The sequence below is a fragment of the Lissotriton vulgaris genome, chromosome 1_1 (assembly GCF_964263255.1).
Source record: "Lissotriton vulgaris chromosome 1_1, aLisVul1.2, whole genome shotgun sequence".
Lineage (NCBI taxonomy): Eukaryota > Metazoa > Chordata > Amphibia > Caudata > Salamandridae > Lissotriton > Lissotriton vulgaris.
Genome location: NC_141685.1, coordinates 476,798,729 through 476,813,316, shown reverse-complemented (window position 1 = coordinate 476,813,316; position 14,588 = coordinate 476,798,729). Strand labels below are relative to the sequence as shown.

General features: G+C 50.1%; 1 protein-coding gene across 1 annotated transcript in view; it reads left to right on the top strand.

Annotated features, from left to right (window-relative positions):
• The window catches only part of DEPDC1 (DEP domain containing 1), a 319,914-nt gene that overhangs the window by 256,327 nt on the left and 48,999 nt on the right, over nt 1-14,588 (top strand). The window contains exon 10 of the mRNA XM_086953850.1: nt 2,726-2,902. Coding sequence (XP_086809976.1) covers nt 2,726-2,902 — 177 coding nt within the window. The remainder of the gene's footprint in view (nt 1-2,725; nt 2,903-14,588) is intronic.

Genomic DNA, 14,588 nt, shown 5'->3' with positions numbered 1-14,588 from the left:
CTTTTAGTCCCTTATCTGGGCCCTTTCTAGTATCCATACCAAAATTATTTTGAAAGGCTATAGTCTTCGAATCAAACTATAGGATGAACAATAGCTTGTAGCTAAGGTAGTGCTTGGACAGTTTCATTTCCCAAGTGTTCTTTGTTGGGTATTTCTTTGTAATCCAAAGCTCAACCTATTGAGCTACATGATGTGACCTTACTCACTGAGGCGAAAAGGAATGTTGAATTAATGATGAATCAAACATGTGACAACCACATGTTAAATCATTTATCCTTATACCCTTTTCTCGTTTCATCTAGTTTACTACTTTCCGAACCCCAATGCCTCTTCCTCACCCACCCCGACGCCCTCATCCAGAATCAATATCTGAAAAGCTCAGTTCAACATCTCCACTGTTTGTGAAGTGCTCACATGCACCACTTTGTGGCTCTTTTCTGGGCATATGTAGCTTTTTCCTCAGTTTCATTCGTCCTTATTATTATCCTTAATTAAACTGTTAAAGCTCTTCAATTTACATACTGCAGACTTTCTCTGATTCACATGCCTTTTATGTGTAGCCACCTGGTTTTACATGGTGACCCTGCACCTCTGATTCTCCTGTTGTCCAATAACTCTCGCTTCGTTAAAATGCTTGCCAATATCTATTGTCGTTGGTCTGTTTGTAGGAATTCTTCTTTCCAGAGTTCTCTATCCTTTTGCCCAATTCTCTGCTAAATACACATACCATAGTTTGACGTTTCTCCTCATTTACTTATTCTCCATAGAAATATTGTTTCCTTAAATGATTAGTCTGAATCTGATCAATTCTCTGTGAAAGAAGTGTTTGTCAGAAAAGCTTGTTTATTGGTAACTATTTGGCCCCAAATTACTAAAGATCTAACCCTTTCATTACTCAGTGAGAATCTTGGACTGAGCAGGCAATGGCAGCATGGGACACTTATTGCCACACCACTACCTGTGTTTCCTATTTTAGACCACCAGTTTAGGCACTTAATATTAACAAATTGCCCACCTCTGAATGCAGACCTTTAATTAATCAATTAACCTTTCATTAATCAATGTATAAACAGAAACAGAGGCATCTCTTGAGTTCAAACAATTAACACAGTCAGTGCTGTAATTGATAACATCAAGACGATTCGAGAGGTCTTTGTTCTTTTTATCTTGTACTTCTTTAGTTTATTTTCTTGTCTACAGCCTGAAGAAGCCCGAATTGTGGGTGAAACACGTTCCCTGTGCAGAAATGTTCATATCTGTAGACAAGAAAATGAATAAAAGCAGTACAAGAAAAAAGAACAAAGACCTCTCGAATCGTCAGTGAGAGTCTTCCCAACTTTACAAGATTGCTCCCACACTCCCATCCCTATGCATACATCCGCTGAGCCAGGAAGCGAAACCTGTCACCAACGCAAGCGATCGCACAGTGCAAGCCTGCGTCGCATTCGTAACACTGATTTATTTTCAAAGGCGCGTACGGTCAAAGCTATTGCCCAAACTAGATTGTTCATACACCAAGTGCCCTCCGCAAAGGTCGCCAAATTTAAAGGCTGCAAAAAAACAAAGAATGCTTAGTGTTCCTGCAAAGCACTTGTAAGTAAAGACACTGTACCTCTATACAATTTAAACAAAACTTGAAAATAAGACATTCAACCCACAATTTTGCCAACATATAAATCATTTTTGCTTATTCATTTTTCCAAATGGACCCAAAGTGTGAATATTTTAACCAGAAAAAAGTTTGTCATACTAGACATATAAACTTCACATCTCTCTTGCGTAGTGATTATCTGTGCATGGGTAGCAACAAAAAGAGGAAGAAACTGAGGTCTTAAAAAAAGTCTTGCATGTTTAATGTACTATAGTTCTGTTTGAGCTGCTGTGTCAGTTGCAATAGCCTGTCCACGTTTGTAATAGGAAACGCCGGGACACCCCGGTTGGGGGTATCGTGCGCTTTACAAGCTTCAAAATAAATAAATAAATTATAATTATTGCTGTCGTCCGTTAGAGCAACATCTATACTGTGGTATGATCTATTGAATATACCTGATGGATTGTGACTTCATTAAATTTTGTAAAAAGCTTGCTAACAAACCAGCTCCAGGTTGATAAACAAAGTGTTCAACAAGAGTAGTACACCAGAGCGCCCCTTTCAAATACACTTCTCCAAGAGATAAACCGAGTGATCACACAGGAATATTTATATGTTCACAAAGTAAATCTGTTGTCGCTCAAATGCAGCAGTGGCCAATTAGTGCTGTAAAATTCCTTCAGGTGAAAAACTATTCCCTTTTCACGTCTCACAACGTAACTTAAAGGTACTCTGCAGTGACTGATTCTGAAAGATGGCTATTGGATAAAATATCGAAGTTGGATTTTGGTAAGAAGGTCTTGTAGGCTTATTCTTAATGGCTGTACAGCAAAGAACCTTCTTGAGCGAGTTTCCTTTAGAATATAGGTCAATTTGTGCAGCTGTGCTGCTTGTTAGTAAAGGTGGAAAATGTGTGTATTCTCAGTGTGGTGGTAAAATGCTTTTATATTTACGAAAGATACCAAAGATTTGCCTAAAGGTTATTTTTTTTTCAATTAATGCTGAAAATCTGTCCAACCTAAAATATATATATATATCTATTGTATCTGCACATCGTGGTGTTACTATTTTTGTAACTTAAAAAAAAATTGATATCATTTATAAAGGCTTTCATCATATTATATACTTTTATAGATGGTGCAGACCTTTTCTCGATGTGTACTTTGCTGTGCAGAGGAAGTAGACCTCGATGAACTCCTTGCCACAAGGTTAGTTTCCTTTCTAATGGACCACCATCAAGAAATTCTTCAAGTACCAGTGTATTTACAGATTGCAGTACAGCATCATGTAGATTACCTTAAAAAGATCCCGGTAAGTGCAACCATTGTAAAATGTGTCGATGCTCTGTAAATTAATCTTACCCAACTTGACAATATCTGAATAAATAGAACCTATTGTCTGATAAAGAATTACTTGTAGTTAAAATTAATTATTTGCTCTAGGCTTCTATATTTCTGTCTTATTTAAGAGAGACATAATGGGTACAATCTGAAAGAAACACGTTAGTTAGATTCCTTACCTTAGAATATCCCCAGGCGTCAGGCTGGATCCAGAAAGTTTTGCGTAGCAGTACCCCTGCGCGTCATCTGCGGCTCTGTCGTCGGCGTCGTTGCCACCAGGATGACGTCGTCTGAGTACTTAGCCGCCGCTCTCGCGCGCTGACGTCAGCTCTTCTTTTTTCTGCGCCAGCAAGTGCAGATTCGGAAAAAGCAGTACTCCTCAGTCCCTTTTTGACTAACTTTTTCGATCTTTTTGATCATGTTTTCGAGTTGTAAGACTATTGGTGCCGGTAGGGATGCCCGGGTTCAAGCTCTGTGCCGATTGCAACCGACTGATGTCGGTTACCGACCCCCATTGCCGGTGCCTGTATTGCCTTGGGGCCGACAATGATGACAAGTCGTGCACCGACTGCCTCTGGGCCTTGACGTCGAAGGCTAGGCGGGAGCGGTCCCGTAAGCGCCTCGAGCCCCGGCAGTCGACTCAGTCGTTGCCGGTCCAGGCCGAGGAGGAGGTCGAAGGACCTGTCGCGGGGCCACAGTCATCGAAGCTCGCGAGTCGACACCATTCGTCGGGCTCCAAGTTCTCAGTTAAGAGGCACAAGAAGTCGAAGAGACGACATCGCTCTTCCGACACCCCACGACGCTCACGTGATGCGGCCGGGAGTTCGGGCGACACCGCCCACGCGGCAGGCGCCGCTGCCAGCTCCGTACCCGCTGGTCCCTGGGCTGAACGCGACGCCGGAGGAGACAGATGCCTTCCTCATGACCATGAGGTCGCTCTCTCCTCAGTCTGGTCCCGCTGTGGTGCCGTCGGGCCCCAAGCGATCCAGGTGCTTCAGCCCTGGCGCCGTCGGGTGCTTGAACCCCGGTGCCGTCGACGACTCTAGATCCGACACCGCAGGGCCCCGCTGGTCTGGATCCAGGTCGCCGCTGGTCGACCTCGCGACCCCTCCGCCGGCACCCAGGGTGTCGTCCCAGGTGCCATCCCCGGACGACGTCGTCCCCGATTTCTCCCCCCCCCCCTCGATCCGGCATCGGAACGGCGTCGCTCGACGCTGCATTCAACGCCGAGAGAGGAGCAATTCTTCTATTATCCGGCCCCATCCTTTGTACACTACCAGGAGATGGAGGACGAGGGTGACTTGGGAGGGGGTCAGAGGACCCTCCAGCACGGCAGTGCCAGTCATTTCAGGACTGGGCAAGTGAGGTAGGGGAGGCCAGTGGTTTGGACACTTCGCCCGACATTGAATTTGTCTCCCCTCCTACCGTGGCTACGGAGGAGGGGGCTGCCTACAGTGTGGTGTTGACGAGAGCAGCCAAGGCCATGGGTCTTGAGCTCCCCGTCGCGGCTTTGAGGACTAACCTCCTCACTGAGGTCCTCAAACCGCAGGCAAGCTCTTCAGATCCTCTACTGCCGTTCAGTGAGGCCCTTACTGACATTCTGGTGGGCACTTGGTTCAGGCCCTCTACAGGTCCCCCTGTAGATAGGAACGGGCGACTCTTGCTTCCTGTCTACCCACCCCGGCCCGAGAGTCTGGTTATCTAGGCCTCTAATTCCCAGACCGCATTCCCGACAGCTCCTCCTGATCGGGAATCCAAAAGGTATGAACCGTTCAGGAAGATGATCTTCTCCTCTCTGTTTGGGGTTGCGGTCGGTCAACACTGCTTGCCTTTTGGGCCGTTATACCCACTCTTTGTGGGACACGGTCGCGGACGTGCTGCCAGCTTGCCCGGGTGAAGCTCGCCCAGGCCCTAGCGGAGGGGCGAGATGCCACCGCAGTACCACCGCGTGTCGGGGGATCACTTGCAACTTCTGCAAGAGGAAGTAACGGCCCTCTTGGCCAAGGGGTCCATCAAGCGTGTACCTGGGCCAGAAGTAGGGTGTGGTTGCTATTCCCACTACTTTCTGGTTCCCAAGAAGGGCAAAGGGGGCCTACGCCCTATCTTGGACCTCCGGAACATCAACGGCTTCCCCCTGAAGGAGAAGTTTAAGATGCTGACTTTGGCTCAGGTCTTAGCTGCCCTAGACCCTGGAGACTGGATGGTAGCGTTGGACTTGCAGGACGCTTATTTTCACATTCCTGTCCTGCCGGCCCACCGGCGCTACCTGCGGTTCACGATAGGCCACGAGCACTTTCAGTTTCGGGTGTTCGCGAAAGTGGTGGCGGTGGTCGCAGCTCATCTGCGCAGATTAGGGGAAGACCCCCATCTCGACGATTGGTTGTTGAAGGCGGGCTCGCCCCAGGCTCGCCCCAGACAGTAGTCAGCCACCTCCAGACTACGGCCGACCTCAGGACCTTGCTTCCGTTATGCCTCAATGTGCCAAAGTCACACCTGTGTCCCTCTCAGACGCTCCTCTTCATCGGAGCGGCTCTGGACTTGGCGCGGCTTCAGATTTATCCTCCCGAACAGCAGGGTTCGGGATCTTTCAGCCTTTATCCCGGGTCTCGGTCAGGTTGACGCTGCGGCTTCTGGGGCTGATGGCCTCCTACATCCTTCTGGTGCATCACGCCCGGTGGCGGATGTGGGCTCTGCAGTTGGACCTGAAGTTTCAGTGGGCCCAGCATCAGGGTAACCTGTCTGACCACGTCCTGATCTCGAAGGGCACTGCGAGACAGTTGCAGTGGTGGCTCACTGACCACGATTGGGTCAGCGGCAGATCGCTCTCCCTACTCCAACTTGAGCACGTAGTCGTGACAGATGTGTCCCTCCTGAGCTGGGGGGCCAATGGGAGAGGCGGAGATCAGAGGCCCGGCTCCACATCAACCTTTTGGAGCTGCGGGCGATCCGGCTTGAACTGAAAGCATTCCTCCCCTCTGCCAGGGGGAGTGTAGTGCAGGTGTTCACGGACCACACCACCGCCATGTGGTACTCCAACAAACAGAGCGGGGTGGGGTCGTGGTCCTCCACCCGAACCTTTCTAGCCTCCACCTCCATGCGTGGAGATTTAGCTGCAACAGTCGAGCCCCTTTGACTTGCCTCCTGAAGTCTGTGATGTGATTCTGGCAGCCAGGCGTCCCTCCACAAAATCGGTATACGCCTGCAGGTGGAATAAATTTGTAGCATGGTGCACAGCAAAGGCTGTGGATCCCCTTTCTGCCCTCTTTCAGAGGTTCTCCTCTTTCTTCTTTCTCTTGCCCAGCAGGGCTCTGCTCTGGGCACTATCAAGGGCTACCTCTCTGCCATTTCAGCCTTCTTAAGGCTACCTGATCAGCCTTCTCTTTTCAAATCCCCTGTTGTAAATAGATTCTTGAAGGGCATCATCCACATGTTTCCTCCTGTTCCTTTTGTGATGCCTCAGTGGGACTTGAACCTTGTTCTTATTTGATGTGCGCTCCTTTCGAGCCACTTCGCAATTGCCCTCTTCGTCGTCTCACTCTTAAGACTGCATTCCTGGTTGCCATCACCTCTGCCAGGAGAGTGAGTGAGCTCCAAGCTCTATCTTCCAAACCTCCTTTCCTTTCGGTCCATCCGGACAAAGTTGTCTTGAGAACGAGTACCTCTTTCCTGCCCGAGGTCGTCGCAGCCTTCCATATCGGGCAGTGCATCACCTTGCCCACCTTCTTTCCGCCTCTGCATCCCTCTAAAGAGGAAGGGAGGCTCCACCATCTGGACCCAATACGTGCGCTCTCATTCTATCTGGATCGCACACGCCAGTTCCGGGTGGACGACCAGCTCTTTGTTGGGTACGTGGGCGCTAAGAAGGGACGGGGGTGCACAAGTGGACCATCTTTCGGTGGGTCATGTTGTGCATCAAGGTATGCTATTCTTTGGCTAAGAAGGAGCCTCCTGTTGGGCTGAGGGCCCATTCCACTCGGGCCACGGTGGCTACTACTGCCCTGGGTCGGGGAGTCCCCTTGCAGGACATCTGTCAGGCAGCTATATGGGCCTCGCTGCACACGTTTGCTAGGCACTACTGCCTGGACAGCCAAGTCCGGAGAGATGGCTTCTTTGGCCGTTCCGTTCTCCAGCACTTTCTTGTGTGATCTTGGTTCGCAGACCCACCACCGGAGTTGGTATTGCAGGAGTATCTATTCTAAGGTAAGGAATCTAACTAACGTGTTTCTTTCAGATGAACAAGTTACTTACCTTCAGTAACAATATATCTGTAAGAAATATTAGATTCCTTACCGCCCCACCCATCCTCCCTGTTCTGCGAACCGATATCTAGGGTTAAGATTCATCCCTTTGAGGGCCCTAGTTTCATGGCACCAGTGTCGGTTTATATCATGGCTCTGCGTTTCTGGCCCGGAAAAGCTGTGTATAGGAACTGAGGTCAGCGCGCGAGGGCGGCGTCTAAGTACTCTGACGTCATCTCGGCGCCAACGACGACGGACGCGGAGCGGCAGACGACGCCTACCGATGCGCAGGGGTACTGCTACTCAAAACTTTCCGGATCCAGCCTGACGCCTGGGGATATGCTAAGGTAAGGAATCTAACTAGCTAATGTTTCTTACAGATATATCGTTACCGAAGGTAAGTAACTTATTCTTTACTGTCAGTTGGCTTAGGCTTTCTGTAAATTACTTGTAAATGACCTATTTTGTTTGTGTGAATTCTTAGGGAGTAATTCATTTTACTTCATCCATGTTATCCTAAGGAACCTCGCTATTCTTGACTCTGTCACTACTGTGTATGGCATTACTTTTCTTAGAATGACCTAAGAGTATGAATACTGTTCTTCCCCCATCAACCCAAAATGTCCTGTTGGTAACCAATTAAATTCCCTCCTGAATCTTCAGTGCCATTACAATGGAGCCTTAAGAACATAATTTCCGTATTTTTCTGTATTTCTCTCTTACTTTTCTCCCCCGCTCCAAATATTTACTACTTTGTGCATGCGGTTCTGTTGTAGGGGATCTCTGTGTATAGTCATAATCTAGTGAATAGTCCCGCCTATGTGCGTGGACCCCGGAGCAATCAAAAATAATCTCTTGTTGTCAAAACTGCAAAGACACTTAAGAGAGGATTTAAAGACAGATAATGCAGCCTTTATCCACAGGCTACACTGTCCAGTACTTCAACAAAAAATTCCACCAAAATAACCACACAAACAGCACAGCTTGCCCAGTTTCCTCACAGTGAAAACTTGCCTCTGCCAGCAAAAGCCTCTGGAATGATAGAGAGGAAGGTATTCACAGACAAGCCCCATAGGCTGCCATTATGTGGCTCAAATAGGATACTGTGCCTTTAGGAAAACTTTCCAGAACTCTCTCAGTATCCCAGAATGCACAGCAGGTCCCTTTTTACTTTCAGTTCTTTTTTCCGGCTCCTGCTAGCAGGACCCTGGAGCTTTGAGCTCTCCCTTTCATGGGTTTATTTGGTGATTTATTTTCACTTTTTCTTGTGTGTAGTGCTTGTTGTTAAGTACTAAGCCTTTTTTCTTCACTTTATTGTCAAAATGCCTGGCTTATTTGACAATTGCCCAGAGTGTGATAGGAAAAAGGCCAAATCCGACCCACATGGAGTGTGCATAGTCTGCCTCCCCTCTTCTCACATCCCAGAGGAGTGTGAAATCTGCAAAACCCTCTCTGCCAGGACCCTGAGAGAGAGGATGAAGATCAGGCTCCAAGGCCTCGAGGAAAGACGTCAGAAGGCACAAGGTGGGTCAGGGCATGCTTCATATGCCCATGCAGAGGCCTCTCGGGGGCTCCCCAGGGGCAGGAAGTCCAGCAATCGTCCCCATACTCCGCCAGCATCGATTGCGTCAACTGCGGCGTTGAGGGGGATGACAACGGTCTGTTCCCCATCTCCCCAGGACTCTGGGAAGAAGCAGCGTCAACGTTCGGCGTTGAGGGAGCTGAACAGACCACAGCCGACAGCATCGTCGTCGACGTCATCGTCGAGTCATCGACGTCGAGAAAAGGCCCGGCGTCAAGGCGATACCGTTGTTCGCCGTCGGCGAAGAGGAGATGATCGGCGTTGAGGGGATCCTCGCAGTCGAGGAAGCGTTCGCCATCGAGGAAGCGTTCGCCGTCGAGGAAGCGTTCGCCGTCGAGGAGGCGTTCGCCGTCGAGGAGGCGTTCGCCGTCGACGTCTAGGAGGCGCTACCGGTCGACGTCTAGGAGGCGCTACCGGTCGACGTCTAGGAGGCGCTACCGGTCGACGTCTAGGAGGCGCTACCGGTCGACGTCTAGGAGGCGCTACCGGTCGAGGTCGAAGACATTCCTCGACGTCGAGGAGGCGTTCTTTGATGCCAAGGAAGCGCAGGAGGAGTCCTGACGCTACGAGGTTGCTGATTGGTTCGCCATCATCGCCAAGGAAAAAGACAGTCACCGGGCTCGGTGTACTCAGTGGTGTATGCGCCTACTAAACCTAGGACGCCTACCCCTCCTCCTTTGCCGAAGGGTCCGCCTCCGCGGAACCCTCCACCGCCACCACCACCGCCTCGTGGGCCGGCTCCTCGTCAGTCACCGCCGCCTCAGCTCCTACCACCGCCTCTTCCCTCCGTTCCTCCACCTGTGCCTCCACCCAGGACGGCCTCGTTGCCACGCTATCCAACGCCTCTTAAGGGGACTGTTAGAAGGTGGTTCGGACACTATGGGCCACCTGGATTTTTCGCTTTTTGAGCACCTAATTGTTGAGCTTTTACTGTGGGGGAGCCTCCTAATCTGAGACTCATCCACAGTGAACTCATAATGAAGGAGACTGCATGGAGATTTTACTGGTGTCCGCCTGGCTTGACTAGGCCGCTGCGCAGCAGCTGGAGTATGGGACACTGTGCTGGTTACATGAAGACACAGGTGTACATGCATGTGCACACGTGTAGGAGCTGCGCCGAGGAGATTCCTAGCGTGCGCAGTCCAGGAGCAGCTACAGAGTGAATGGTGTGGCAGGACTTACGCAGATTTGGGTGGTGACATGAAATAGGCTTTATACCCTGGGAAGGATCATGCCAGGGAAAGTCAGTGTGTTTTACTGTGTTTTCACTTCATTATTCCCCTATGGGGATGTGGGGCCCATGGCTAAAATGACTTCCACAAAGCCTACAGATTCCAGACACGCACTAAAGTCCATTGTAGAGTAGGTGAAAATAAGTATTCTGCAGAGTCCAAAGTCATATGTACTGCTTTTGGGTCATACAGAACTGTCCTATTTCTCTGAGCCAGCCATGACCAGACCCAGGCTGAGGGTTGACCTCAGCTGGATGGATTGATAACCTTTCTTCCACAAGCTAGGGCCTCCTCTCCACAAAGAAGAAGATGGGTGGGGCTACAGGCTCATTCATTAGCAGCTGTCAGTGGGTGCCAGGCACCAGGCTGCACCAAGAAGGAAAGAGTTGGGTTTCAGAGGCCATGTGGCCAGAGACACTGGACGACTCCATTTTGAATAAACCCAGAGGCTGAACAAGGAGGGAGCAGGGTCAGGGAAGTGATGTCGCTGTTTGATAGGACCCACAGAGACTTTCTGCCAGCCCCCTACTCAACTTTTAAAAAGTACTTGCACAGGAAGAAAAGCTCTCTCTGGGGTGTGGTCTGCTGAAGTGGAAGGTGCTGGAGCCTGGCAATGGGCAGTTGGAAGGAGAGACCCCCTGACTGTCACCCAGGCCCCTAACAGCACCAGAAGAAGCGCCCAGGACCGGTGCGCAGAAGCAGGGACCTCCTGCGCCGCTCTGCAGGGAGCGGCGCGGGAGGAGAGCCGGGCGAAAGGCTGGTGCAGGGAGCCAGTGCAGACCGCTCCCTGCAGAGTGCACCCTCTTGGAGGCCCGGAGAGGGAAGGAGAGTGCTCCCAGTGGCTGGGGGGAGCCGCCAGGAGCAAGAAGATGCAAAAATGGGGCAGATCGGACCTCCAGGGGCTGAGATATGGCCCCCAGAAGGTGAGAGACCTTGGACCTGTGGCCCCCTGACGGAGAAGCGTGTGAGGCTCCGCCGCTGGTCCAGGAAAGGCCCCTGGGGTGGGGTCAGGTCCCGGGGACTGCCATCCAACGTGGAGAGCCTGCGGGGGTCCCGGGTGGGACCGGGCCCCGGACAAGGAAGGAGGAGCCAGGGGGCCGGGTGGGACCGGGCCCCCGACCAAAGCGCGGAGCGGTCGGGTGTGGGCTCCCCGCGTCGCATTCCCTTACCCAGAGGTCCGGGTGGGACCGGGCCACCCACCAAGGCACCAGAAAGCAGCAGGAGCTTGAAGCGCCCCATGATGCCTTGCAAGGCATGAGTAATGGATTGTTTTTGGCGTTTTGATGGCCCCATAGGAGAGGGGTCACCCTTGAGTGTGAAAGTGCTGGGGGAGCTGCTGGAGCAGCGCAGTCTCGCCCCCAGCACAAAGCTTAGTCCCACCCTAAGTTTCTTGAGGATTTAAAAAGAATAACCCCTCAACTCTCAGCGAAGATTGCATCACCTCCTAGGCTGGAACTTTTGTTCCACAGCTGGGGGTTCATTGAGAAGTGCATCAAAGATAGAAGGGCTGAGTTGAAGATGCCTCGAAGGGCATCCCCTGGAGGTGAAATGGTGTAATTGCACTGAAATGCATTTATTAATGGTTATTTCTTTTAGTGGGACTGATGTTCAATGTGAAGTACTGGTGTAAGGTGATGTCACAAGCAAAGTGGATTTAAGTGGCTAGACACTCCTGCTAGGGTGTCTGGCGGTATTTACAACTTAATCCTGTGATCATCTGTGATGCCTTTAGGGGCTGCAATTGCAATGCATTTTTAATGATATCCAAATGTGCTGAGTACTGTCATTCTAAAGTGTGCGTAAACATGTAGTCTTGCTGCTGCGCTTAGTTGAAGACCCCAGACTGTTAGCCCTGATGTAGAGGGGTATACTTTAGGGTCAGTAGGAGATGCTTGGTCGGGGTCATGTGTCACCAAGGCAGGTGTATCCCGGTTTAATGCTTGTTGAGGTAATAGGAGGGGGACGCCACTGGGATGGTGCCAGTGCGCAGGGCCCTCGCTCCAGGATAGGTTCAACTAATTGCATTGGGGCAAGATGATGTGCATACATGGGAGTGGTGGTACTAGACCCCGCCCCCCCCCCCACACACCCCCCCCCCCTTGCGGGAGGGGTGGAGATGTTATGCAATGTCACAAAGTAATTCCAACAGCTTATGTATATTTGTAAACTGGTGTATAGTATTGAGTGGTGTGTGTGTTTAATAAATGTACTCTTACTTTTATAAAGCAAAGTACAGACTGGACAATCAATTATTGAGTGTTATTTTTGCGCACCTGCAAATGGCGATTACTAGCCCACACCACCTACCTTGAGTAAGCCTCAGACTGCTCTGCAACGCTACCCTCTGAGAGTCAGGCGCTGCCCTAGGGTGTTTTGGTTCCCAGTGAAGGACAAATGTGTCATTTTATTTGTGCAGGCCTCACAGATGCTGCCTCGTTTTCCAACAGGGACCCCTCAGCCGAGGGTCCCGGCTAGGCCGACATCGCCTGCTCCTGTGAGGCCTGCGGATCGGCCGAGAAGATCCCGCTCCGGCCAGAGAGGGACATTGCGGAGCCGTGGCCGGTCGTCATCTCGATCTAGACGACGCCACAGGAGGCGCAGATCCAGATCCCGCATAGGCTCTTCCACCAGGGATTATTCACCGACGCTGTCGGAGTCTCCAGGGACGAGGGTGTTGCCCGTTGACGATAGTCTCCTTCCAGGAAGTACTTTTGAGGGGTGCGACTAAGCTAGGGATCACGGTGACGGTGCCAACACCTACGACGTAATGCACTACATTGAAAGGACGAAGGAACACAGGAAGACTAAACAGTTCTTCATATCCTTCGCAAACAGTTACCTGGGTAGACCAGTGACTAAGAACACCATAGCTCGATGGATCGCACAAACTATACAATTCTGCCACAAGGAAGCGGGCCTGGTGCTAACAGGAGGGGCATAGGCCCACTCCACCAGAAAGAAAGGAGCAACAATTGCCTTTCTGGCCAACACACCAAATCAGGACATATGCCTGGCGGCAACATGGGCTTCAGTGCACACGTTCACTAAGCACTATTGCGTGGATGTACAGATGAACAAGGAGGCACAAGTAGGACAAAGAGTGCTTCAACATATATTCAACAACCAACGCTCATCTTCCACCCAGCCGCCACGAAAGTAACTAAACCGCTACAAAATCTATGCACCGCATAGTGAATCCAGAAAGATTCATGCTGCAAAACGAATAGTTTCTTACCTGTCGGTGTAGTTTTGCAGCTTGAAGATCTTTCTGGATTCACTAGCGAACCCACCCGCCTCCGCCAGAAACATGAGGCTCTAGAAGAAGGTGGAAACACATGGAATAGAAAGCAAGTTGAAGCTTACAAGATACGTGAAAATAATTAAGTTGAAGAAAGGTTAACAAACATAGCCATGGATTCACTACAAGGACACAAAAGAGAAAAAAAGAATCCGAAGATGGCGCCCAAGGGTGGGAGCTTCCGCCGGAAGCATGCCGACGTCACCGAAGGTACACCAAATGGTGGGACGTCGACGCCCACCTGGGCTACAAAAAAAAAGAGTAAAAAAGAGTACCATTCCGTACCCAACCACCAGATAGCGGAATATGCACAGCATAGTGAATCCAGAAAGATCTTCGAGCTGCAAAACTACACCGACAGGTAAGAAACTATTAGTTTCCTACCTCAGGTAGGGAGGTCATCTCGAAGTACTGGAAGGGAGAATATTTCCAACTGCCCTGGAGCAAAGGCTTGCTTCAACCTGCTCAAACATCTTTCAGTCTACCTGGCCCCTAAGGCACGCCTGCCCTTCATCTTCTGTGGGTCATTTCAGGTATTAACAAATAACCCAACTGCAATATAGTATAGCAAGAAGTGTGGTATGGGCTCATGTCCCTTGTTACTGGACACTTTTAGGCTGTGGTGACGGGCTCAGCCTTGCGCACTGACCAATGACTTACCTACCTACCTACCAAAAATGGCATCTTCTCCCAGAAGTGTGTAGTCCATCTTCGCCCTCAGGTGTTCTCCTCTGTTACACCTTTTTGTCATGCATGAGAACAAGCATTGCCTGCTGTTCAATGCCCTGAAAGTTCCACTTCAAGGAGCCCTGGGAGACCTCCATGATCTCAAATGGGACTCCTCTCCACTACACAATTCTGCTTCGTTTGATTCACCAGTTTCTGAGGAAGCTGCAGAAGACGGTGCACAAATTAGCTTGAGTGCACTTGATTGCCTTCAGTGCCTATGGCACTCTGATCTGCTTTGCCTGTTCATATACCCCCTACTTATGTGTTCACTTTGGTTGGACATCCTGCTGCATCAAGGGGGCGGCTCCTGCATTCAAACTTCCGGAGCCTCCACTGTCTGTCCTGAACATTGAGCATAGCTTTTCTCGAACCAACAAGGCTTTGTTGTGGGCACAGTTGGGTGATATTTGTTTGCTCATTTGAGACTTCTCTTGTTTACTAGGATCAGCTGATTAACCTTTATATAGTTGTTATATTGAAGGAGTTGGCTGATTTGTTCCCCCGCAATTTTCTTTTAAGAAAAAAAACTTTAAAAAAAACTTTTAAAAAACAAAAAAAAATCCAAAAAAAAACTTTAA